At 39.7% G+C, this 26,805-nt stretch overlaps 1 protein-coding gene and 1 pseudogene across 1 annotated transcript in view; one reads left to right on the top strand and one right to left on the bottom strand.

The window, feature by feature from the left end:
• LOC115845291 (N-terminal kinase-like protein) overlaps positions 1–10,513 on the bottom strand; it is a 30,173-nt pseudogene extending 19,660 nt beyond the window's left edge.
• Positions 10,514–16,478: 5,965 nt separating this feature from the next.
• Positions 16,479–26,805, top strand: part of MGA (MAX dimerization protein MGA) — a 99,860-nt gene continuing 89,533 nt past the window's right edge. The window contains exons 1-2 of the mRNA XM_060294439.2: positions 16,479–16,577; positions 23,728–24,858. Coding sequence (XP_060150422.1) covers positions 23,795–24,858 — 1,064 coding nt within the window. The 5' untranslated portion in view covers positions 16,479–16,577; positions 23,728–23,794. The remainder of the gene's footprint in view (positions 16,578–23,727; positions 24,859–26,805) is intronic.

The following is a 26,805-nucleotide window of genomic DNA, read 5'->3' as shown; positions in this document are numbered from 1 at the left end:
TGCTGTTGTTCAGCATTTATTTGTAAGACTTTACTCTGTGATTTTAAAAAAAGTTTTTAGATATAATTCACGTACCATAAAATTCACCCAATTAAAGTATACAGTTCACTGTTTTTTTTGTGTAGTCACAGTTGTGCACCCATCACCACAGTCAATCTTAGAACATTTTCATCACCCTAACAAGAAACCTTGTACCTATTAGCAGCCACTCCCCATTTCCCCCCAGCTTCCTCAGCGTAGGCAACCAATCTACTTTGTATATCTGTGGATTCATGCAATATGAGGTCCTTTATGACTGACTTCTTCCACTTATCATGTTTTCAGGGTTCATGCATGATGTAGCATGTATTGATACTTCATTCCTTTTTGTGGTTGATGGATGTTTGGATTGTTTCCCCTTTTTGGCTACTGTGAATAATGCTGGTATGAACATTCATGTACTTTTTTTTTATTTTTGGTGAACATATTTTTTTCATTTTTCTTAGGTATATGTGGAATTACTGGGTCATAGGTTAACTCTGTTTAATCTTTTGAGAAACTGCCAAACTGTTTTCCAAAGCACCTGTACCATTTTACATTCCCACCAGCAGAGTATGAGAGTTTGTTTGTTCACATCCTTGCTAACATTTGTTATTATCTGTCTTTTTTGATTATATTCAACTTAGTGTGAATGAAGTGGCATCTCATTGTGGTTTTGATTTGCATTTTCCGAATCACTAATGACTGAGCATCTTTCCATGTCCTTTTATTGGCCATTTATATATCTTTGCTGAAATGTCTAGTCAAGTCCTTTGCCCATTTTTTGAGTTGGCATGTTTGTTTTTTTGTTGTTGAGCTGTAAGAGTTCTTTATATATTCTGGATCTATCTGTCTATCTATCTATCATGACTTGTATCAGATATATGACTTGCAGATATCTTCTCCCATTCTGTGGGTTGTCTTTTCACTGTCTTATTAATAGGCTCTGTTGATGTACAAAAGTTTCACATTTTAATGGAGTCCAGTTTATCTGTTTTTCTTTTGTTGCCTGTGCTTTTGGGTGTCATTGCCAAAATCCAAGGTTGTGAAGATTTTCCCACATGTTTTCTTCTAAAAGTTTTATGATTTTAGTGCTTACATTTATTTTTTATTTTTTGCGGTACGCGGGCCTCTCACTGTTGTGGCCTCTCCCGTTGTGGAGCACAGGCTCTGGACGCGCAGGCTCAGCGGCCACGGCTCACGGAGCCTAGCCGCTCCGCGGCATGTGGGATCTTCCCGGACCAGGGCACGAACCCATGTCCCCTGCATCGGCCGGCGGACTCTCAACCACTGCGCCACCAGGGAAGCCCCTAGTGCTTACATTTAGATCATTGATCTATTTTGAGTTACTTTTGCATATGGTGTGAGGTAGGGGGGTCCAACTTCATTCTTTTGCATGTGTAGATCTAGTTGTACCAGTGCCATTTGTTGGTCTTCTGTAGTATTAATAAAGTGTTTCTTCATTCTTTGTGTAATTGGACATTTCTTCATAATTTATAAATTGGTCAAAGCTCCCATTTAAAATATTATCATATAAAGTGAATATAAAACTTATCATTATTGGAATATTAGAGTTGAAAGGTCCCATAGGGATTTTCTTCAATCCCCCTCTTTTTGTAAATGTGGAAGCAAAGACCTGGGGAAGCTAATTGATGTCCAAGTTTGTATAGCTAATCAGTTAGAGCTAATGCTTTAACATAGAGGTTGGCAAACTTTTTCTGTAAGGACCAGATAGTAAATATTTTAGGCTTTGTGGGCCAAGGGGCAAAATAAGATATTATGTAGGTACTTAAATAACAGGAAAAAAACCCAATAATAATTGAGTATCTATTTTTTGGTAATACCTATCTACTGAGGAGAAGAATGGATTTCGTTTTTTGGAGGACAACATTTTGTTTAGTTGAGATTAGTATTCAAAGTTAGTATTCCTTAGCATCAAAATTGATTGCAAATGTTCATCTGTTATTGATAATATGTTTGAGGTTTTGTGTGTTTCATATTTGAAAATACATAGAAAGTTACTGCCAAATACTGATATCATTCCACAAGTATATGTTTCTAATTGAGCTTGTTCATTACTTGGAAGGCACTTACAGAATTCTGTTAGATTTTTCTCCCGATACTTGCCATTTAATATTAATTACAGATTAATTACTTCTGATTTAAAGCTACGTGGAAGCTCCTCAACTGCACAGGTAAATGGATTTCGTAATAGGGAAATATCCTTTCATTTGTATCAAAGTCTGAAAAACTCTACTGGAACAGTAGTTTGAACTCAGAAAATATATGTACTACAAATTTGTATAAGAACAGACATCTTTTCATTTCCACTTTCTTTCTTTCAGTGTTATTGAGATATAATTGGCATACGGCACTGTATGAGTTTTAAGATGAGAGTATAATGACTTGACTTACATATATGCGAAGTGATTATCACAAGTTTAGTTAACATTCATCATCTCATATAGATACCAAAAAAATTAAATAGTTTTTTTTCCCTTGTGGTAAGAACTTTTAGGATTTACTCCCTTAGCAACTTTAAATATACCATACACCACAACTAGAGAGAACCCTGCACACTGCAACAAAGAGCCCGCACACTGCAGTGAAAGATCCCGCATGCTGCAGCAAAGATCCCATGTGCTGCAACTAAGACCCGATGCAGCCAAATAAATAAATATTTAAAAAATATATATATACACCATACAACAGTGTTAACTATAGTCATCATGTTGTGCATTACATTCCCAGTATTTATTTATTTTATAACTGGAAGTTTGTACCTTTGACCATCTTCCTCCAATCCTCCCTCCCATCCTACCCCCTGGCCCCCTACTTCTGGTAACCACATATCTGATCTTTTTCTATGAGGGTTTTTTCCCTTCAAGATTCCACATATAAGTGAGATCATACAGAATTTGTCTTTCTGTATGACTTATTTCATGTACCATAATGTCCTCAAGATCCATCCATGGCAGGATTTCCTTCTTTTTTAAGGGCGAATAGTATTCCACTGTGTGTGTATGTATATGTATCTCACATTTTCTTTATCCATTCATCTGTTGATGGACAGTTAGATTGTTTCCATGATGTCTTGGCTATTATAAGTAATGACATGGCGGGTGGTGGTGGTGGTGGTGATGGTGGTGGTGCAGATATCTTTTCAACATAATGGTTTCATTTTCTTCAGATATATTCCCAGAAGTGGAATTGCTGGATCATATGGTAGTTCTGTTTAATTATTTGAAGAACCTGCATACTGATTCCATAGTGGCTGTGCCAATTTACAATCCCACCTATTGGTGCACAAGTTTTCCTTTTTCTCCACATCTTTGCCAGCATTTATTATCTCTTGTCTTTTTTTAAAATAAATTTATTTATTTACTTAATTATATTTTTTATTTTTGGCTGTGTTGGGTCTTCGTTGCTGTGCACGGGCTTTCTCTAGTTGCGGTGAGCGGGGGCTGCTCTTTATTGTGGTGTGTGGGTTTCTCATTGCGGTGGCTTCTCTTGTTGAGGAGCACGGGCTCTAGGTGCACTGGCTTCAGTAGTTGTGGCTCGCGGGCTCTAGAGCGCAGGCTCAGTAGTTGTGGCGCACGGGCTTAGTTGCTCCGTGGCATGGGGGATCTTCCCAGACCAGGGCTCGAACCCGTGTCCCCTGTGTTGGCAGGCAGATTCTTAACCACTGTGCCACCAGGGAAGTCCATCTCTTGTCTTTTTGATGTTAGATGATAGCCGTTCTAACAGGTATGAGGTGATATCTCTGGGAGTGGACACGTTGCATATTATTTTAACTCTCGATGGCATGGGATATGTATGCAGCGTGACATTATTTGTGATTCAAACTGTGTTAGTTTTTTTGTTTGTTTGTTTTGTTTTTTTGCGTTACGCAGGCCTCTCACTGCCGTGGCCTCACCCTCCGCGGAGCACAGGCTCCGGACACGCAGGCCCAGAGGCCACGGCTCACGGGCCCAGCCGCTCCGCAGCACGCGGGATCCTCCCGGACCGGGGCACGAACCCGCGTCCCCTGCATCGGCAGGCGGACTCCCAACCACTGTGCCACCAGGGAAGCCCTAAACTGTGTTGTTTTTTATTGAGACGACTTCGTTGCAGTATAAGTTTTGCATGTAATCACTGTTTGCCTCTTGATTTTAGGTTGAATTCATTGAGAAACATTATCAGGTCTGTAGGAAAAGCTAATTTACAAAGATATTCGTTTTTCAATAATAGTTGTTTAGGGCAGTTCTTCTTATACAGAAAAATTTCAGCTCAAAAAAATTGCAATAAAACTTTACCACTGTTAAGCCTGGTAACTTCTTAGTGGTAGGGCAAATCAGGATATTCACTTCTATTTCTGACAAAAATTCATGAAATCAAGGATGGTTAAGTACATGAGAGGGATGTTAGCCACTGACACTACTAGTTAAATAAAATATGATAGATTCAGTTATTTTCTGCAAAGTATCTTCCAATGAATAATGCAGTGAATACTGTAGGCTTTAAACTTCCTAAATTTTCATAAACTTTGTAAATTTGTCCAATTAAGCCCTTTCCTGCCCACATGTATTTTTACCACCATCACTTGTAATGGATCCTAGCAGATACCACTTCAGGCTGCACTGAATTAGTGTTTTCCCAGTTTCTTTGAAAATATTCTTGCCTGTTGTTTCATGCAGATTATTCATACACGCTAATTATTATGATTCATCAAGAGCCAAGGAAAACACTCAAAATCATTTGCTTTGATATTGTATGTGTTTTTTTTGTTGTTGTTGTATGTGTTTTTAAATTGATGAATAAAATAGCTTTTTATTGATATTGCTACCAGTGTCTTCAGCTCCTTGCCAAAAGGCTTATATTCTCAAATAAATTTATTTTCTCCAGACACATATCTTTGGCTGCTATAGTTAAGCTTGATTTAATTAACTCACCGTTGATAAAAGGCTTTCCTTGCTTAGCTAACAAATGAGCCACTCAGCAGCTTACTTTGGTTGCATCCTCATTTTTTTTTTTTTAACATCTTTATTGGGGTATAATTGCTTTACAATGGTGTGTTAATTTTTGCTTTATAACAAAGTGAATCAGTTATACATATACATATGTTCCCATATCTCTTCCCTCTTGCGTCTCCCCTTCATTTTTTTTTTATGAAGAAATTCAGCTGTGAAGGGATCTTCTCTTTAAGTTTTCTAATTTTTCTGATTGTGTTTTTCCATGAGTTGGAAATACTGTGATGAGTGCTTAGTCTGGTAATGTTGATGTATATTGTATTCTTTCAGCACAGCTGTAGTGTCATTGCATAATAAACCTAATGCTTTGTCAATCTAATTGGATAACAAGATTATCTACACTCCATTATATCTTAAGAGTATGATATTTGAAGCTCACTTTTATTTTCTTGTTTTGACTTAAAGGATATGCACTAGTAATATAAAATACAATGTATAGGAATAACTTAGTGCTTGAAAAGCTGTCATTACAATTGCATTACTGTAATTTGTAGTGCTCTGAGCAGCATTGCAAAACCATTAGAGTGCAATATGTGGTCTTTTATAAATACTGAAATCTGTCATTTTAAAAGCAGCCGTAGACAATGTGTAAATAAATAAGTTTTAATCAAGTTTTATTTATGGACACTTAAAATTGAATTGTATATAGCCTTCACATCATGAAACATTCCTCTTTTGATTTTTTTTCCAACCATTTAAAAGTATAAAAACCATTCTTAGCTCATGGGCTGTACAAAAACAGGCAGAGGGCCCTAGCTGGCCTGTGGGCTGTAATAGTTTGCCAACTTCTCCCTTAACCCGAAAGAGTAAGTCTACTGGGAGGAAAATCGTGCTTGATGGAGGCAGGTCTGTGAGGGAAATCATTCTGGATGGTGTTTTGACAACCCTTAAATCATACTACTGGTTAATGTCAGGGTTAATACCATTGTAGAAAAACAGAAAAAGTAAAAAAAGAGATCGGGAGTTTATGTAGTTTGGTTTTTATTTATTTAAGGAAAGATTTGTACAATTTTGTGTGTGTGTGTGTGTACTACCTGAAGAGCTCTTAGACTTTGGAGTTTCTAACCTAGATCTTTTATGTGAAAAATATATATGAATATGAACTTTCTTTCCCCTTAAGAAAAGTGTGTTTATTAAGACTTATGACCTAGGGGACTTCCTTGGTGGCGCAGTGGATAAGACTCCCGGACAGGGGCATGAACCCGTGCCCCCTGAATCGGCAGGTGGACTCTCAACCACTGCACCACCAGGGAAGCCCAAAATAATTTTTTAAATCGAAGTATAGCTCATGTACAATATTATATAAGTTGTGGGTGTACAGTATAGGGACTAACATTTTTTTTTTTTTTTTGCGGTACGCGGGCCTCTCACTGTTGTGGCCCCTCCCGTTGTGGCGCACAGGCTCAGCGGCCATGGCTCACGGGCCCAGCCGCTCCGCAGCATGTGGGATCTTCCCAGACTGGGGCACGAACCCGTGTCCCCTGCATCGGCAGGCGGACTCTCAACCACTGCGCCACCAGGGAAGCCCTGTTCACTTGGTTTTTAGATTCCACATATAAGTGAAGTTACTCTGTTCTCTCAAAGCTTACTCAGTAGCATAGTGATTAAAAGTGTGAACTTTGGGTTCAAATTTTGACTCCTTACAATATGACCTAGAGCAAATTTTTTAACCTCTCTATACCTCAGTTTCATCTTTGAAATGAGGTTGATAAGTAGTTCCTGCTTCATTGGTTATTCGGATTAAATGAGTTAATATATGTAAAATGCTCAGTAAATGTTAGCTTTTATTATTTGTGCAGGAGGTAGACATTATATGATCACAAATAAGTAATTATACATTTTGATAAGTGTCATGAAGTAACAGAACAGGGTATTTTGAGAGAATTTAGAGTAGGGAGTAGGGATAGCATTGAGGTAGTGGCAATTACACAGACTTGAAGGAGGAATAGATGTTAACTAAGTGAAGATTTGTGGGGACTGGAAGCATTTCAGGCAAAAAGAAAAGGTAGTACAAAGACCCTGAGGTATGAAAGGGTTTGGAGCATTTGACAAACAGAAGGTCATTGTGTCTGGAGTATGGTATGTTGTGGGGAGAATGACATGAATGCAGAGATCTGTAGGCCATATTAAGGAGTTTGGATTTTGTTCTGAATGAAATGAGAAGCTAATGGAAGGTTATAAATGGCAGAGCTGGCATGAACTGATTTATGTTTAGAAAGTGTCACTTGCTGCTGTGTGGAAAATGGACTAGAGAAGAGCTAGAATGAGTACCTAGAGATAGAGTCTATTGAAAAAAAGAAAAAAAAAGTCTATTGTAGTAGCTCAGGTAAGAGCTGTTGGTATTTAGGACTATGGTGGCAATAGTGGAGGTGGAATGAAACGTATGGGTTTAAAGTGTTTTAAATTGAGTGCTTCTAAGTGCCGGGTACTATAATAGAAGCTGAGGGTACAACATAGAGGTTAAAAAAGAAACAATTCCGAATTTATAGTCTAGTTTGTGGGGGTGGTGGGATAAGGGGGAGAAATAAGGCAATGAAAGAATTACACAAGTAAGTATAAATATTAGAACTGTGATAATTTCTAGTAAGGACAAATATGTGGTGCTTTGAGATCACATCATGGTCAGAAAGGGATGTTGAAACAACAGGAAAATTTGGTGATTGTCTAGACATTTGGGCAGGTAAGGAAGCGGAAAGTGTCAAGAATTACTTGGGTTTCTGATGTGAGCAAGTATGTAGGTGGATATGGAGAGAAGTCTGATTGGCTTCTAGTCTTGCATCTTCCACATGGTCTTAACCCGTGCCAGAAATAATTTTCTTAAAACATGTGAGTTTGAGTATTTTATATATCATCTTTTTTTTTTTTTGGCGGAGCTGAACGGCATGTGGGATTTTAGTTCCCCGACCAGGGATCGAACCCACGCCCCCTGCTTTGGAAGCGCGGAGTCCTAACCACTGGACTGCCAGGGAAGTCCCTCATGTATCTTCTTATAATCCCTTGAATGATCTCTTCTTCTTATAAGATGAATTTCCACCTCTTGCTTGCTAAGTACTATAAAATATGGCTCCCTTTGTCTTTTCTAGTCCTATAGTTATGCTTCTCCACAGATATGGACATTTTTAATAGTAGCCATATTACAGTACTTGTGCTCCCTGAATGTGTTCCCTCTCTTGTTTCTCTGTCTTCACATAGGCTGCTTTCTGTCTGAAATGCTATTCTTCTGCACCCACTCTGCTCCTGCTCTTTCATACCTTGCTAATTTCTACTCATTCTTCACTTTCTCTGGGAATTCTTCTCTGACTTCCTCAGTCTGATTTAGCTGCCCTTTGTTTGTGCTTCCATTGCACCCTGGACAGAGAACCATAAAAATAGCATTCTTTATTTTTTGCTGTCATCATTGCTTATTGGTTATGTGATAATTGGTTGTCTGATAATTGATTGCAAGCTCTTGAGAGCAGAAATCGTATCTTATTTTTGTGTTCCATAATCTGTGTGTGGTAAATGCACAACAAATGTTTGAAGAAATTAATGAATACTCTGTTCTTTTATATCATGTGCCTTTGCACAGCTGTTTTCTGATTAGAAAACCTTTCCCACCTTTGCTTTGTCAACTTCTAGACATCCTTTATTTAACATTAAGCCTTTATTGATACTTCAGTGACAGTTCCTCTTTACGCTGTGCTTCTCTAGTTTTTCTTTTGTACACCTCTGATAAATGTTTGACAGTATAGAGTAGGGATCTAAATGTTTGAAAGAGTGAATGTATATATATCATGAGCATCATGGAGTTATAGATTGGGTAAGTATCTCCCAAGTGTCCAATCCCATTTCGTAGGGTAGGTTACTTCTACATGGTCCTAATTTTACCTATTGCATTGATCTTTACTTCAGTATTTTATAAAGGCAGCCCTATCTCCAAATTGTGGATAATTTATTGTAGTTATCTGTTTACTGATTATATAGCTACTGCCTGCAGTGTCCTTCTTTTCTCTCTGATTAATTTTATTTCTCCTTCAGGACCCAGCTCAAAAGTCCCCTCTTCTTTGTAATCTTTTAGATTCCCTAGGCTGTGCGCATTCCTATGATGTTCCTAGAAGGCTTTTTCCAAACTGCCAACAATAGTTTTGCAATGTTATTATCCTGTCTCTTCATCTAGAACTCAAGGGGACTTATTTTTATTCATTTCTTTATCCTTGGTTCAGTGCCTTACACATAGTTGGTGCTTAACACATATTTACTTAACTGATTGTATCCTTATTTAGAGAATGTTGGGTGGCACTAATCCTGGGATGAAAAATATCGGCTCTGTGTAATCACTGCAATTTATAATCTATATATAGATAATTTGGATAATGTACTATATTCAACTTGCTTGAATAATCTTTACATTCTATATTTCAATACACCTTTTTCCTTTCCTTTAACAGGTATTGCCTGCCCTCCAGTGGTTAGATCATAGCTAACATTTTTAGTAAAGGTAAAGGTTATAAAATCCTTTTTCAGCGTTTATTTTTAAGTCATTTAAAATCCTCTTAGGTTTACTTCTCAGATAAAACAAGTTTTTTTACACCCCTGTTTTTCCTTTGTCTGATATGCCTGAAGCCCAACTTGACCTGCCTCTTCCTTTGCCACCATGAGCCACCATGTGTCCCACGGTTTTTAAGTATGTATTGATCGAATGGGTGGTTCACCCAATCTGACCTTGTTTCTTGGTTTTATTGCATTGTTCTCATATAGTTCTATTGAGGGTCTAGGATCTTGCCATAGTGCTAAAGCTATCATCTTGTTTTCAGTGACACTCCTTGCCCCCCACCAACACACACACTCAGAGTAGCTTGCTAATCATGTGGCTGTCCTTTAGTCTGGATTGGGGTATCTCCTGGCTAACATCCTCTTCTCTTCTACTGTTACTGACGAAGAGAGGCTGACTCTTGACTCCTTGGCAAAGTGATTTATTACCCCATCCCAGGCCTCTTGTATGTTATTTTTTCTCAGAAGACCAAATCTTAGCTATCCAGGGAGCCTACTATGTGGCTAGCAGTCATTTCTAAACATCTGCTGCAAATTTTCAGTGGTATATCACGAAATAAGGACAGTGGAGTACATTTTTCATCTATCTAAATGTATTAAAAATAAATGACTATTATTCGTTATGAGATATGTTCTCCTTGATTTTTGGTCTTAAAATACCCGTTATTTTGGGAATTCCCTGGTGGTGCAGTGGTTAGGTCTCCGTGCTTCCACTGTAGGGGGCCTGGGTTCGATCCCTGGTTGGGGAACTAAGATATCCCGCAAGCCGTGTGGAGCAGCCCCCCAAAAAAATTTTTAAAAACCCCATTATTTTAAGAATGACTGGTAATGGTAGGTGGTATACTTTGTAAGTTAAAAATTTGGTCACCTTGTGATGGTCATTTAAATCTTTTGGGGGGAAATTTTACTGGTTTATGATGTCCCAGTAGTCTAGGAACCACTACGTTGATCACCATAGCTCATTTCCATGAGGCAGTGGTGCCCTTCATGTAAAGTAAGCATGCCTTCTTTCATACACATTTGCAGACAGTTTTTCAGTGTATTTTTCTGCCATAGGCTTCTTGATTTTTGCCTGATTGCAGCCTTGCAGTTTGCTTGCTGTCTCCCAGTCCTCTTCTTTGGGCAGTAGTTCTAGTTTCTGTTTTTATATGTTTTCATGTGTGTTTTAAATCCCTGCACAGCTCTAGGCTTAGTTAGATAAACTTCTTCCTGTTCTTCCTTTTATGCTTTCCTAGATAAGATGTTTCTTCTACGGGCTCAATATTACATTGAAAATGTATAAGTTTACTTTTCTTTTAGATCTATTCTTTTTTGTTTTGTAATCCTTCTGAAACTAGCTTTCTGAACTTCATTTTAACTGATTTCTGACATTTTCCCCTTTAGATCTTACTAAAACAAATTCACTGTTACTAAAGTACCTTTTCACCTTGAAGATATTTACTATTTTTTTTTTTTTTGTAGATCGAGTATATGCAGATGGCAATCTCTGTTACAACTTGTTGCTTTTGTTAGCAGATGGTAAATTATGGGATCATAGAATTTCTCCCAGTGCAAAGAATCTGCTTGCCTTTTTTGATTTCCTGGGTAATATTGTCAAAAGTCACTCATGCAAAAGGCAGTCAATAAGTAGTTAGAGTTTCCTAGAAAAATATTCTTATCTCTTGAAGCATCTGCCCTGTCAATAATATTTATCCATTCCTCTAAGGAGAAATAATTTGAGGTAAGAGTCAATGGTACAAGTTTTTTCTAACTACAACTGTACACCTTTGGAAAATGTTGGCCACAGCAGGATGCTTGTTTGCTAATATTAATGTGAGTATGGTTAAATGTATTATGACCCTGTTTTCCAAATCCCAAATTGTTGGACATTAAGTCAATATTTGATATTCGGACTTGCCTGGAAAACTGGGACCTGTGATTTCATATTCGTTAATTCAACAGATACTATGTGTCTGCTCTGTTCCACGCATTGTGCTAGGCACTAGAATAGAGTAGAGCAAACAGTCCAGTGGGCAAGACATTCATTAATGCATAGTTTTAAAAATAATTATAGTTGTGGTAGGTGCTATAAGAAATACAGGGTACTATGAGAGCATATAACAGGGAGACATCTGTCATTGGGGGTTAAGGAAAGTTTCTTGAAGAATTGACATTTAAGCTTAAGCATGAAGAGTAAATAAGTTAGGTTTGAGGCATCTGGGAAGATCTTAGTCAAAGGGAAAAGAATATGATTGTGCAGGTTTAAGATATGGGGCAGCAAGAGGGAATGGTGTTTCTTCATGAACACTGATAACATTCCATCACATTTCTATTCTCTTTTCCATCCTTTTGTTAACAGATATTTTCTAAAACATGCTTTTAATCACATTATTATACTGATTAAGAAACTTTTAAAGCTATTCATTGGATAGATTAATTGCTCCTTCAGGGCAGGACTCTTGCCACTTTTAATACCTTAGTCCAAGTTTCAGATATCAGAGCCAGTTATACCTTGTCCCTCTGCATGAGTTGGTTTTAGTTGCAGTAATAAATAGTAGGCAAAGAAGGAGTTATATATAAGCTGTTATGATTCCCTCTTTTCCCTCTGCCTAGCATACAAGTTTTTAGTGAAACCTGGCTAGTGACAGATTTTTTTGTTACAAAAAACAAGCCTCTTTTGTAACCTAGTCTGTATGTAGCTCTTATTCTAAGAATGGTCTTTATTGTATTGAATTAAGATATTGTAAACAAGACAACAACCCAGGAGTTATATGAGGGGTGGTGATGGTCTCATCTGAAGAGTGGGATCAGTTTCTCTTTTAGTCATTTGAGGAAGGTATGTCGTCAGTAGAAATTGGAATTGGGAAGGTGGGATCTGGATAGATTGGATAAGGAATATCGTCTGTCTTGCTGGTGGATTCTGTTAAGTTGTGCCAACTCTTTGGGGTTCTAGTGTAGACCTCTGAACAGTGCATGAGGTGCCTGTCTTTCCTCAGCATATACAAGGCACTCAGATATTTGTCGAATAGGAAAAATGTGCATGTAAATGGATAGGGCTTATGTGTTTATAGAGCAATCTTGATTCAAAACTGTGTTCTTTCTAGCCATATTGTTTATATTCCATGCATTCTCTATCCCCACCCCCCTAATATTTAGTGAAATCTCTTTGAAGATCCAACCAAAGAAATCCAAGGGAAAGATTTTAAAAAATTAATTAATTTATTTTTAGCTGCATTGGGTCTTTGTTGCTGTGCGTGGGCTTTCTCTAGTTACGACGAGCGGGGTCTCCTCTTTGTTGTGGTGCGCGGGCTTCTCGTTGCGGTGGCCTCTCTTGTGGAGCACAGGCTTTAGGCACGTGGGCTTCAGTAGTTGTGGCACACGGGCTCAGTAGTTGTGGCTCGCAGGCTGTAGAGTGCAGGCTCAGTAGTTGTGGCGCATGGGCTTAGTTGCTCCGTGACATGTGGGATCTTCCCGGACCAGGGCTTGAACCCATGTCCCCTGCATTGGCAGGTGGGTTCTTAACCACTGTGCCACCAGGAAAGTCCTGGGAAAGATTAAAAAAAATTTTTTTTAATTTATTTGTTTTGGCTGCGCTGGGTCTTAGTTGTGGCACGCAGGAACTTTTAGTTGCAGCATGCGGACTCTTAAGTTGTGGCATTCATGCGGGATCTAGTTCCCCCACCCGGGATTGAACCCGGGCCTCCTGCATTGGGAGCACGGAGTCTTACCCATTGGACCACTAGGGAATGTCCCAGGGAAAGATTTTTGTATCAGGCTGGATGAACAAGGTGAGCTTTGATAACTGAAATGAGAGAATTCCAATTGAAAGGAGCAGGCTCTCCTGGCACCTGAAGCTTGGTCCATACAATTCAACCACAGGCAGCCGAAGTCGCATGGAAACTCCTAGAACATTCCAGGACTGGGTGGTGACACAGTCACCTAGGGCTCTTCAACTAGACCGCTGAGGTTTACCTGTGAAACTCATGAGCGTCAATTCTTGTAGTTAGCTTGGAATTTTAAAAACTTGGGTTATATACAGATGCCTTTTAAAGGAAGAAGTTCTAGGGATTTCCCTGGCGGTCCCCTGGTTAAGACTTCGCCTTCCAATGCAGGGGGTGCGGGTTTGATCCCTGGTCAGGGAGCTAAGATCCCACATGCCTCGCAGCCAAAAAATCAAAACATAAAACAGAAGCAATATAGTAACAGATTCAATAAAAGACTTTTGAAATGGTCCACGTCAAAAAAATCTTAAAAAAAAATATAAAGGAAGAAGTTCTTACATATCCAAAGAGAACACCCAAGGATCCCAGTCTGGGAAACACTGCATTAAACCCTGAATGCAAACACAGAGGTTGCTTGAAAAAGCAAACAAAAAAAGTGGTTACTTTGGTACTAGCATAATGTTAAATCAAAAATAGGCCACTGAAATGGTGTGGCAATATTATTATTTTTAGATTATATATATAAAAACAACATTTATAAGTTCTCAGGTTCTTGATAGTACATCTCTAGATCTGTATAGGTAAGGTAAATAAATCCCACTTTGAAAAAATACAGGTAGTTTACCTCTCCCACCAGGAGGAGATCCAGTGCTAAATCTTGAAAAAAATATTTTAAGTGTCTGGCATTTCATAATGTTTGCCTGGTGTTGGGAGAGAGTAGCAAAAGAAAAACTCCATTCTCCCACACCCCCAATTCTCCAATTAGGGATATCATTTGTGTTAACGTGTTCTTCTTGGGATGCAACTCTGACTAGCCATGGTTGTTAACCAGTCATCATTCATTTACACCTTAGGATCAGATGCATTAATAACAAGTCAACACAAATTTTATTTCTGCTTCAGAAAATGGAAATTTTATATGAGGAAACCTTAGACCTTTGACAGGAAGGCATTCTTGGATGAGGTGGGAGATTCTGAAAAGGCAGCTTCCAGGAAAGAGGTGCTTGGGATCAGGGAAGAAGAGGAAGGTGTGAAAGAAACTGTTACTTTTTACTTTTGCCTAGTATCTTGGATATTATTCGTTTGTTGCACTGGTAATGCTGTGGTTGACAGTGCCTGAATGGGGGTTTCAGAGCAAGTTCAGAAGTCCATCAACTTTAGCCTGCATATTTTCCATTCCATATTAATTCCAGCACAGTTTCTCCCCATGGTGTGGCATATTCTCTCAGGAAGAGCAGAAGGCAGAGAAAGAAGACCCTTCCTAATATGCCTGGAGTCCAGCTCAGATAAGCCTTGTTGGATAAACCTCTTCTTTTTGGCTTTCTTGTAACCTCCTCATTCTCCTTCGCAGTTTTTTTTTTTTTTAACGTCTTTATTGGAGTATAATTGCTTTACAATGGTGTGTTAGTTTCTGCTGTATAACAAAGTGAATCAGCTATACATATACATATATCCCCATATCTCCTCCCTCTTGCGTCTCCCTCCCACCATCCCTATTCCACCCCTCTAGGTGGTCACAAAGCACTGAGCTGATCTCCCTGTGCTATGCGGCTGCTTCCCACTAGCTATCTATTTTACATTTGGTAGTGTATATATGTCCATGCCACTCTCTCACTTCGTCCCAGCTTACCCTTCCCCCTCCCCGTGTCCTCAAGTCCATTCTCTACATCTGCGTCTTTATTCCTGTCCTGCCCCTAGGTTCTTCAGTACCTTTTTTTTTTAAATTCCATATATATGAGCTAGCATACGGTATTTGTTTTTCTCTTTCTGACTTCACTCTGTATGACAGTCTCTAGGTCCATCCACCTCACTACAAATAACTCAGTTTCGTTTCGTTTTATGGCTGAGTAATATTCCATTGTATATATGTGCTACATCTTCTTTATCCATTCATCTGTAGATGGACACTTAGGTTGCTTCCATGTCCTGGCTATTGTACATAGAGCTGTAATGAACATTGTCCTTCACAGTGTTTTATGTCAAGTCACCTAGCAGGTAGTAGGTTCTCAGTACTTGCCAGTTCTTCTAAGAGAGTGAAAGGAAAGTTTGGAAACATGGACCACAATTTCTGCTCTTTTACTACCAATTTCTGTTTTGCCTCTTTTCTACAACTTTAAACAACTCTCCCTTTTTACTGGCGTGTTCGCAGAGAAGAAAGAATGGCTGGTAAGGGGTGGGTAAGAAGAAAGATAATTTTTGATGTTTGACAACCGCCTGACACATCATAGATAACTTTTTGTTTGCACCTCATAGCTTAAATATCTTGAACAAACAAAAATTGAAAACGCAGGATCAGGGCATTAATGCTCAGATAACACTCTATCGTGCAAAATTCTCATTTCCACGTTTTACTGTTTTATCAGGACATCTTTCATCTTTGTATCAGGCAAGTTAGTAGCAACTCTTCTTCCCTTCCCACTCGGCATTGAGGCTTTCGGACTCCTCCCTACTTTACTAGTGTTCTTCGGTTCTGGATGTTGTAAACTCCATCACCCGTCTCTCAGGGACTTTTCCTCAAGGTTTCCCGACGTTCTGGCGCTCTCTAAGCCCACAGCACATTGGGGAGGAAGATCGTGGATTCATTTGACGGGCCAATGAAGCCTTGCGGGCTGCGGAATCCCACGTGGGTGGGGCTGGGCTCAGCAGGGGCGGGGCCGGCGAGGAGCCCAAGGGAAAAGGTGGCAGGCTCAGTTGAGAAAGCCCGCGGGCAGAGGTTTCAGAGTTTTCGCGAAGGCTTCGTGTGCGAGGCAGGGGGAATTGGGGTACCTCCCTCCTGCCTCGTCACTCTTGATTCTGGAAGCTTCAGTAGGCTTTTCTCGGTTGCTGGTACCCGGAAAGGCAGCGGCTTCAGCTCCAGGGGCGGGTCCCAAGGGTCTTGTCGCAGCTCCGGGGCCGTTTGGCCTCCTGGTGTTGGGGGAGGGGCGAGGGAGGTCCTGCTCGCGCCTCCTTTTGCGCTTGCGCGACGGCCTCCGAGACGGTAGGAGCGCGTGCGCGATGACGTGGACGTTTGATGCGCGCGCAGGCTCTTCAGCTGGAGCGGACACACGGTGTGCGAACCGAACAGAATAACCCGCCCCCAGCGGGATGTGAAGGACTCCGGGTGAGGCCGGCCACGCCCCGCACGGTAACTCTCGGGCCTGGGTGGAGGACGTCTCTTTAGTACTGGCCCGATTGGAGTTTTCCGAGAGTTTGAAGCTCTTGTGTATTTTTTATGGTGTCAGAAACGTTCCGCTGAGCGATCTTCGCACGCTCCGGCCAGGCCAGGCCTTGCGCGGAGCCGCCTTTGGCGCGCGCCTGTGGTCTTCTGAGCGAGGCTGCGCATGTCACCTCGCGCGCGTCCCCGGCCTCACTTCCGCGTCGCGCCGCGAACTAACTGGGAACATCGACGCCAGCAAGAGGCCACGAGGCGGGCGGGGTGAGAAGCGCCCATGGCGCGGGCCTGCCCTCGCGTGCGTGGGGTGCCGCACCGCATGGTACGATACGCGTGACGCCTTCCAGCCAGGCGTGGAGCTTTAGGTCGAGAGCCGTGCTTGTGCGCTTTGCCTTTTAGAGCTCAGGTCTCGGGGTTCCAAAACTGTGCTGACCTCGCTTTTCTAAGGAGCTGTGTGCAGCGTTTTGACACCTGTATAAAGCTGTCGCCCAGCATGTAATTTCCTGGCAGGTTGTTTGAAGCAAGACCGCGAGTTTAATAAAGAAGGAGGGCGAGGAAGTGAGCCGTATAGGAGTGGGAACTTGGTAAACAAAGGACCGGTGGTTCGTAAGTGCAGAAATGAGGGCGGGGAAAACAGGTGGGAAGAGCAGGTGTTATTTTCTTTTTCCCTCTGTGGGGCAGCCTTTGGCTAGTTCTCTGTTTGTGTGCCTTCCCGCTTCTATTAATTTGTCAAGTTGGTCTCTGCCCTTAGCGGTAGGTGGGTCTGGGACAGAAATAAACCGCTCCGAGCACCAGTAACCAAAGTTGACGAATCTGCGTGCGAGGAGTATGGAGAAGTTAGGGATTATTTCACACTGGGTTGAGAGTAGGAAGTGGTAGTGTCATGATTTGAAGAGTTTTGGTTTGCCTTCGGAACTCTGGAGATGCCTCCTCTGGCGAGGTTGGAAGCAGGGAGAGTGTAGGAGGTCTGAAAGGAAGGGTTACCAATGGCAGAACAACGTGAGTAACGAAAGTACTCTTCCTTCTGAGGGAAGACCACTCTCCCAGGGTTCGCGTCGCTGGGGCAGACACGTGGATCAAGAGAACTCTCGAGCCCACCCGCGCGCTACCAGTGTGTGTTGTGAAGCTTTCCGGGCTTCTGCGGCAGAGTCCCTGGCAAATACTGCCTGCTCTGCCTCTTTTTGGGCACGACGCCGCGGCTAGGCTGCAGGGAAAGTGCCTGGAGATGGCGTGACGGCTGCTGGGAAGGGGGCTGGCCTGGGAGGGCCGGGCGGGTGGTTCTGTAGTTTCCACGGTAACAGAATGCAACTGGATCCCGCCGAGCGATCCGCGGGTTCCGGCCGGCGGCACGTGATCAGTCGGACTCCCCTTCCCCGGAAGAGCTTTCCTTGCGGCATTTTTTCACGTGGTTCTTGGCTAGCTGGCCTTTGCAGTTGGAAAGCGGTGATGTGGGCCCCGATAGTCGACGGCGACTGTAGTCCTCCGAGACTGGCAGGCGGCCTTTTCACTTCCAAGGGTATGGAGTGGGCGCTAGTGCTTCTTGCTGCTGTAGGGCTATGTTTCCAGCTGTTGTGTGAGTTGAGTGGGTTGGGTGCATTTTCCAGAGAACACGTGCTTAGGATTTGAGAAAACTTAGTGCCCCAGGTACCTTGCCATAGTTAATCCAAGGCAAGGTGGCCATTTGATTGCTGTCCGTTTCTGCCATATACGTTAGTTCTTCAAATTCTACTTATGCAAATATTAGGGATCGGAGAGCTTTCTAACACCGAGTTGTAGTTAAGGGATCATTCCTAGGAATAGAAAATGCTCATGAAGCCAGCATTAACAAATGGTATTTGAGGAGAGAAGGGGGGGGGACTACTATCTTAGGTAAATGCAACTTTGTGCCTTAAAACCTAAAGCATTTCAGATAATATTTTGAAATTTACCTTTCAAATTTAGGGTTGTGGTGATGATAAAATGCCCAGGGTATAGTCTGGTCCAAAGTAAGCGCTTATTAATAGATCGCGAGTACCATTTATTTAATTATTAAAGTTAACTTAATGACGATTAAGAACGGATAGTTGGCTCTTTTACTCTTTGCATCACTTGCTATCATATTTTCTGATTATTTTTGTGTGCAAATTATAGTTTTAAAAAGATTTTTCAAATTTCTGGCCTCATTGTATATTGGTGAATACTGAAATTCGAGTGAACCTATTCTCTTACAAATTTGAGTTTCAGAAACGTAACCACACTCTTACAGTGAATGATTATGTTAAGGAACAAACTAACATCTTTGTACCTACCATACAGTAATGCATTTGTTGTATGAAAAGTTATGGTTATTTTTAGCAACTTCGGAAACATTCGGTTTAGGTTCACCATCATTTGAATAGTTTGTATTTTTAAAGTAATGGTATTGATTTGGAATTTTAAATTGGCGTACTTTGGGGCCAATTTTAAATTGGCGTACTAGTACCTGAATCATTGAATTAGGTACCTACCTAGTAAACCAGTTAGTGTATTTGGTAAGTTGTATGAGGGTTATGGCTTTAGTAGTTAAACATTTCCCAGAGATGTCACTGGTGAAAAGATACTCAGAATAGGGACTCCGAAATTGTAGCAATTTACTTATGGAACTTGCCATGTTACCCGAAAACATTCTCTGCGAAATGGCATTTGTGTGTTGGTGTGTGAGTGCCTGTACCTTCAAAACGTTGACATTTTCAGAATGTTAGTATTTCACATCCACAATTAAACTTACCTCCTCGGGTCATTTTTATAGTTATTTTATGTAGATAACTGCTTGATCTTGAAAAGCTGAACTGAGATTGTTTTTTTGAATGTTAAGTTATATCTATGTAGCAAAACTGTGGTCTTCCTTAATGCTTTCAGAGAGCCAAACACAGAGTATTTTTAGAATCTTGCTGGAAGGAGATTTACTGCTTCATGAGTAGCCTAGCTCTTCCTAAAGTAATTTGATTTTTGCAATTGGTTAAAGTTATCTTAGACTTTAGAGTGGTATTTCTGTGTCTGAAACAGCTAAATTTGCTGAATTGACTATCCTTTCTTTAGAAAATCCAGTATATATAGTATTCCAAAAGCATAGGCATATTGCTTATAGTGAAGTGAAATCTGTGCTTAAAGATTGTTGTGGAATAAAATTTTATTACTTGTTTGTAAACCAAATAGCAATGTATGGCTCAAGATAGAGATTGTTTTGTTTGTAAATTAGGTTTTTGGTTTTATACATTTTAATCAACTCCTGGAATAACTTGACTGGAAGATTAAAAAAAAGACCTTATACAAATCAAAAGTCAGAAAGTTCTAACTTTTTTTTCCTCTTAATACACATTTTTACATTTATTAGTTACTTGTGTACAGAGTGCAGATATGGCAGTCTGACTCTTCTGCACTTAATTTTTCTGTTTAGATGAAAGGAAAATTTTGAAATGTGTATATATAACGTAAGTATGAAGTTTACTTCAGTTCAGTCTCTAACACTAAACTGGATTTCTGTCAGTAGAATCTTTGATATTTCATAGATTAATTTTTAAAGGATAGTGATTGGTTAAAACTTCTTTGCCCCAGTTTTACCTGTAAAAATGATCTGAAAATCAAGAATTTAATATTATAGAAGATAATGTTTAGGATATTCTGAACCCTATAATGTCTTCATAGGTTTGGGATAGCGAAAAAAATTTTTCAGATACTTCTTTGCTGTGTGCCATATTTAAATGCACTTCATGAGAGTGTTTTTGCATAATTGCTTACAAAAATACTTGATTTGTAACAAAATTTTGAGCTTTATGGACTAAATACAGGATTAGGAGTTTGTGTTATTTGATATATACACCATTTTAGAGGAATTGGTTTTTGTGAATTTTCTGAACTTTACTATTTTTATAAAGTCACTTTATTTGTGACTTCTCAGTGTGTTTAAATTTTGTTTTATCGGTCTCTGATAGGTGTTACTTAAACTTGGTAGTTTTAGGAAACCAATAAACTTAATTGCCTTAAGCCTGAGAAAGCTTTTGAAAAGAATCACTCTAAATTTTATCTATCTCTTAAATGCCAAATCGGAGGAGAGATTCTTTTTTCACCTTTCCTGGGTATTAGTACAGTGGTGTCAGAAAGTGTGTTTCTGTTTTCACATTTAGCCATAATACAAAACAATAGCCAACCTTTTTTAAAGACTTGATTTTTTAAATATTATTCTCAGGCTAATGAATATTTTAAGTTTTGGAGTCCCCCCAACTTTTTTGGGGGGGCGGTCATGTGGCCAGCCCTGTAAGAAGATGTGAAATTCAGATCAGATGCTTTTGCTGCTTGTTAGTAGTTCTGATGAAGAGTAAAATTAGACTTTTAATTATAATGAGGAGCACCAATAAGTGGCTCAATCTGATAAGTCAAAATTACTGACCCACTTTAAACAGAAGTAGTGATGTAACATTTTCCTTTTTTGTATAAAAGCTAATTGGTGATAACTTTATATCTTGTAGAATATTTAGGTAATTTAGCACATCACTTTAGTTGAATGTAACAATTTGAGATTTCTTTAAAACATTTTATTGAGATATAATTCACATAACATAAAATTCACCATTTTAAAGGATACATTTAAGTGGTTTTTAGTTCCTGAACATTTCGATCACCCCCAGAAGAAACCCCATACCAATTAGCAATTGTGCCAATTATTCCTCTCCCTTTTTACTGTCAACTATGGATCTACTTTCTGTAGATTTGCCTATTCTGGACATTTCATGTAAATGGAATCATACAATATATGTGGCGTTTTTCTTGTAACATTTATGAATTAACTAATTTAGTTTTTTTTTTGAAATTGGTTGTATGTCTACAAGATACAAAATTTAGAAAGTGTCAGAATATGTATTCTTCCAGCCACCCTGATTTCCCTTGATAAAGCCAATACTACCAGTTCCTTTTTTGTCTTTACAGATAGTCTGTGTCAAGCAAATACATACATACTGGTTTTTTTCTTTGGCTTTTTTTTTGTTTAAACTTTATAGAAGTATGTAGCATAATCTACAGTTGTTTTGAACTTTATGCTCTTAATATATCTTGTAGATAATTTTGTATGAGTCCATAAAGTTTATAATTCTTTTCTAGCTGCAGAATATTCCACTCCGTCGTTGTACCACCATTTATCACTGGTGTGTATGCGTGTATTTGCACACACGTATATAAGATAAAGCCCTAGAAGAACTGCTGTTTCATGGGATGTATGCATTTGTACTTTTGATATTTTCATGTTATCCTCTTAGATTCTGTCATCTTACACTCTCAGCAGCTGGTTAGATGAGAATGCTGGTTGACGTACACCCTTTACAACACCTCTGCCAAACTTTGATTTTTGCTGTTCTGATAGGGTAAAAAACAGTATTTTAGGACGACTTTAATTTTCTCTATTCCGAGACTATGTACGTTTTCATAACCATTTGCTTTTCCTATTCTTTGCCCATTTTTCTGTTAGATTTTTTGTCTTGTTGATTTGTATAAAAAGATCCCTTTTGATATTAGGGAAATGAGTTTTTTTTTTTTTTTTTTTTTTTTTTTGCGGTACGCAGGCCTCTCACTGTTGTGGCCTCTCCCGTTGCGGAGCACAGACTCCGGACGCGCAGGCTCAGAGGCCATGGCTCACGGGCCCAGCCGCTCTGCGGCATATGGGATCTTCCCGGACCAGGGCACGAACCTGTGTCCCCTGCGTCGGCAGGCGGACTCTCAACCACTGCGCCACCAGGGAAACCCCGGGAAATGAGTTCTTTATGATATAAGTTGCAAATATAGTTTTCCAGTCAGGCATTTGTTTTTTATTTTGCGTGGGTGGTTTTTGTCATGTTAAAAACAAATTTACATGATTTTGAATTTATCAAAAATTCTGTCGTCTTATTGACTTCTAGATTTTATGTCCTACTTATTATCAAAAAGGTTTTCTCAAAGATTTCTTCAAGAATTAAAAAAAATTACACTGAGGCGGGGTGGGGTGGGATTTAAATGTTTGGTCTGTCTGGAATTTTTTTCAGTGTAAGGTCTGAGATGTGGAGCCAACTGTTTCTTTCCTAGTAAGTTCCAGTGATTTGTCATGGTTTCTTTAAATGTATGTACTAACAAGGTAAATAGTATTTTACTTATGTATGAACTCATGCCATTACCATAAAAAGTGTTGATCATATACAAAGATAACATGTAAATTTGTTAATTTTTGCTCATCTCAGGAGAACTTGCTGTGTAATGGAATCCTCTGGTAAACTAATTCATTAAGTATCAGGATCCTTTTAAAATGAAAATAACTTTCCAATTTGATCTCTTTAAGTCTGTATATTTTTCTTTTCTAAAAACTAAGGCATTTATTTTATTTTTAATTAATTTTTTTGGCTGCGTTGGGTCTCTGTTGCTGCACGCAGGCTTTCTCTAGTTGTGGTGAGCAGGGGCTACTCTTCGTTTCGGTGCGCGGACTTCTCATTGTGGTGGCTTCTCTCGTTGCAGAGCATGGGCTCTAGGTGTGCGGGCTTCAGTAGTTGCAGCATGCAGGCTCAGTAGTTGTGGCATACAGGCCCTGTAGTTGCAGCATGCAGGCCCTTAGAGTACACGGGCTTCAGTAGTTGTGGTGCTTGGGCTCAGTAGTTGTGGTGCTTGGGCTCAGTAGTTGTGGTGCTTGGGCTCAGTAGTTGTGGCACATGGGCTTAGTTGCTCCGTGGAAGTGGGATCTTCCCCGACCAGGGATCTTCCCTTGCATTGGCAGGCAGATTCTTAACCATTGTGCCACCAGGGAAGTTCCAAGTCTGTATACTTTTATACTTTCATGTAGTTTTTCTAAAATGAATGTACACTTTTTGTTTTTATTTGAGATTGTAGTATGTACAGTGAATTATTGGAGATTGGGATATGAATAATTTAACTAATTAGATTAAAACGAACTTTAAAGAGATAATCAAATATTCCAGAATCAGTATCTTCACAGTGATTGAGAGAAAGGTAGAAGCAAAGTCTTAGAAGAATTTAGGAATATATTTTGGGGGTAATGTAATCATTCTTGTATTTTTGTTAACAAAATAAATGTTCACTTGATTAAAGTGTTTTTTTGCTTGTTTTTTAGGCTGGGAAGGCCATTGTGATTATGTGGTAACTATAGTTATCTTACTACTGATTTTCCCACTGGAATCATGGAGGAGAAACAGCAGATTATATTGGCTAATCAAGATGGTGGGACAGTGGCAGGAGCAGCACCTACCTTCTTTGTCATCCTAAAACAGCCAGGAAATGGCAAAACTGATCAAGGAATTTTGGTTACTAATCGGGATGCCTGCGCTTTGGCTAGCAGTGTTTCATCACCAGGAAAATCTAAGGGAAAGATTTGCCTTCCAGCTGATTGTACTGTAGGAGGAATCACTGTCACCTTGGATAACAATAGTATGTGGAACGAATTCTATCATCGAAGCACAGAGATGATCCTGACCAAGCAGGGAAGACGCATGTTTCCTTACTGTCGTTATTGGATAACAGGTTTAGATTCAAATATGAAATATATCCTCGTCATGGATATATCTCCTGTGGATAACCATCGTTATAAATGGAATGGTCGCTGGTGGGAGCCCAGTGGGAAGGCTGAACCCCATGTTTTGGGGAGGGTTTTTATTCATCCAGAATCTCCTTCCACAGGTCATTATTGGATGCATCAACCAGTATCTTTCTATAAACTCAAACTTACCAACAATACACTGGACCAAGAAGGGCATATTATCTTGCACTCTATGCATCGCTACCTGCCGAGGCTTCATTTGGTGCCTGCAGAGAAGGCTACCGAAGTGATACAGTTAAATGGCCCTGGTGTCCACACTTTTACCTTCCCACAGACTGAATTCTTTGCAGTAACAGCTTATCAAAACATTCAGATTACCCAGTTGAAAATAGATTACAATCCATTTGCTAAAGGCTTCCGGGATGATGGGCTGAATAGTAAGCCCCAGAGAGATGGAAAGCAAAAGAACAGCTCTGACCAGGAAGGGAATAGTGTTCCCAGTTCTCCTGGTCAACGGGTCCGTCTTACAGAAGGTGAGGGGTCAGAGATACAGCTAACTGATTCGGATCCTTTATTGAGGGGTCATGAAGCGTCATGCAAGGGTTTGGAGAAGCCTTCCCTTAATGTAAAACGAGACTTTCTAGGTTTCATGGATATTGATTCAGCACTTGGTGAAGTTCCTCAGTTGAAGCAAGAGGTTTCTGAAAGGTAGGTAACAGATTTTCTGTTCTTAGAGATAAAAGGAAGGTTTGAATTTAAAATACTGATTGTGTGGATTGCTGACTTTAGACATTGATAAATGCAAGCTGCTATAAGATGTACCACAGTTGCTTTTACATTCTGTGAAGTGACAGTTCATTTTTCTGTAATGAATATGGATTGGGTTCACAATCCAGAATTGTAGGCAAATTAGATGACTCATCAGAATGGGGACCTTAGATTTAGATTGTAGGTTTAGACTTTCGTTAATCATGTGTGACTGTTCCTTGTTAATATATATAGATGAATTTTTTAAAATATTGAAATATAGTTGATGTACAGTATGTATAGACAACTCTTGATTGATTGGGGAAGGGAAAAGAATGACCCCCAAATCATAACTGAAACAGAATTTACCCAGTGAGGCACAGAAGAGATTTAAAGTAAAGTTGTTTATATGTAGTACATAAGAATTTTGTGCCCTGTGGACATCCTAATCCATAAATTGCCTGAGTAAGAAATAAGCTGAAGATTATTACATGTTAAAATAGCATGATATACTCTTGTGCTTTTTAAATTTGAACTTGTGTTATTTATTTATTTTTATCAAAGTCTTTATGTTTTTAGAGCAATTTTAGGTTTGCAGCAAAATTGAGAGGAAAGTACAGAGATTTCCCGTACAGCCCCTGCCTCCACACATGCATAGCCATTCCCATTAGCAACATTCCCTACCAGAGTGGTACATTTGTGTCAATTGATGAACCTATATTGATGCATCATAATCACCCAAAGTCCGTAGATTACATAAGGGTTCATTGTTGGTGATATACATTCTGTGGGTTTGGACAAATATGTAATGACATGTATCCACCCTCACTGTATCATACAGAGTATTTTCATTGCCCTAGAAATCCTCTATTCTCCACCTGTTAATTCCCCTTCCCATCTGGCAATCTTTTACCTTTTTATTATCTCACTGCTTTGCCTTGTCCAGAATTTCATATAGTTGGAATTATACAGTATGTAGCCTTCTCAAATTGGCTTCTTTCACTTAGTAATATGTATATAAGATTCCTTCATGTCTATTCATGGCTTGATACCGCATTTTTTTTCAGTGCTGAATAGTATTTCCTTGTTTGGTTGTACCAGTTCGTTTATTCATTCACCTCCTGAAGGACATCTTGGGTGCTTCCCAGTTTGGGCAATTATGAATAAAGCTGCCACAAACATCCATGTCCAAGCCTTCAGTTCACTTGGGTATATACCAAAGATTGTGGTCGCTAGGTCATACGGTAACAGTATTAGGTTTATAAGAAACTGCCAAACTCTTCCAAAGTGGCTGTACCATTTTGCAGAAATGAGAGTTCTTGTTGCTCTGCATCCTTGTCAGCACTTGGTGTTGTCAGTTTTCTGGATTTTGGCCTTTCTAATAGGTGTGTAGTAGTAGTAGCTTGTTTAAATTTGCCTTTCCCTGATGACACGATGTGGTGCATTTTTTCATATGCTTATTTGCCATCTGTATGTCATCTTTGGTGTCTTTTAAGGTCTTTGGCCCATTTTCTAATCAGATTGTTTTACTGTTTTCTTAAGAGTTCCTTATATATTTTGGTGTGTTTTTTGGGGGGGGCTGCCTTGGGTCTTAGTTGTGGCACGCGGGATCGTTGTGGCAGGCGGGCTTCTCTCTACTTGTGGCACACGGGCTGCAGAGTGCGTGGGCTCAGTAGTTGCAGTGTGCAGGCTTAGTTGCCCCGTGGCATGTGGCATCTTAATTCCCTGACCAGGGATCGAACCTGCGTCCCCTGCATTGGAAGGTGGATTCTTAAGGACCACCAGGGAAGTCCCAGTTCCTTGTATATTTTGGATAACATGTCTTTTGCAAATATTTTCTCCTAGTCTCTGGTCTGTCTTCTCATTCTCTTGTTGGCTTTCACAAAGCAGTTTATTATTTTAATGAAG

Source organism: Globicephala melas, chromosome 2 (genome assembly GCF_963455315.2).
Source record: "Globicephala melas chromosome 2, mGloMel1.2, whole genome shotgun sequence".
Classification (NCBI taxonomy): domain Eukaryota; kingdom Metazoa; phylum Chordata; class Mammalia; order Artiodactyla; family Delphinidae; genus Globicephala; species Globicephala melas.
Note: the sequence above shows the minus strand (reverse complement) of the source record. Positions and strands in the feature narration are given on the sequence as shown.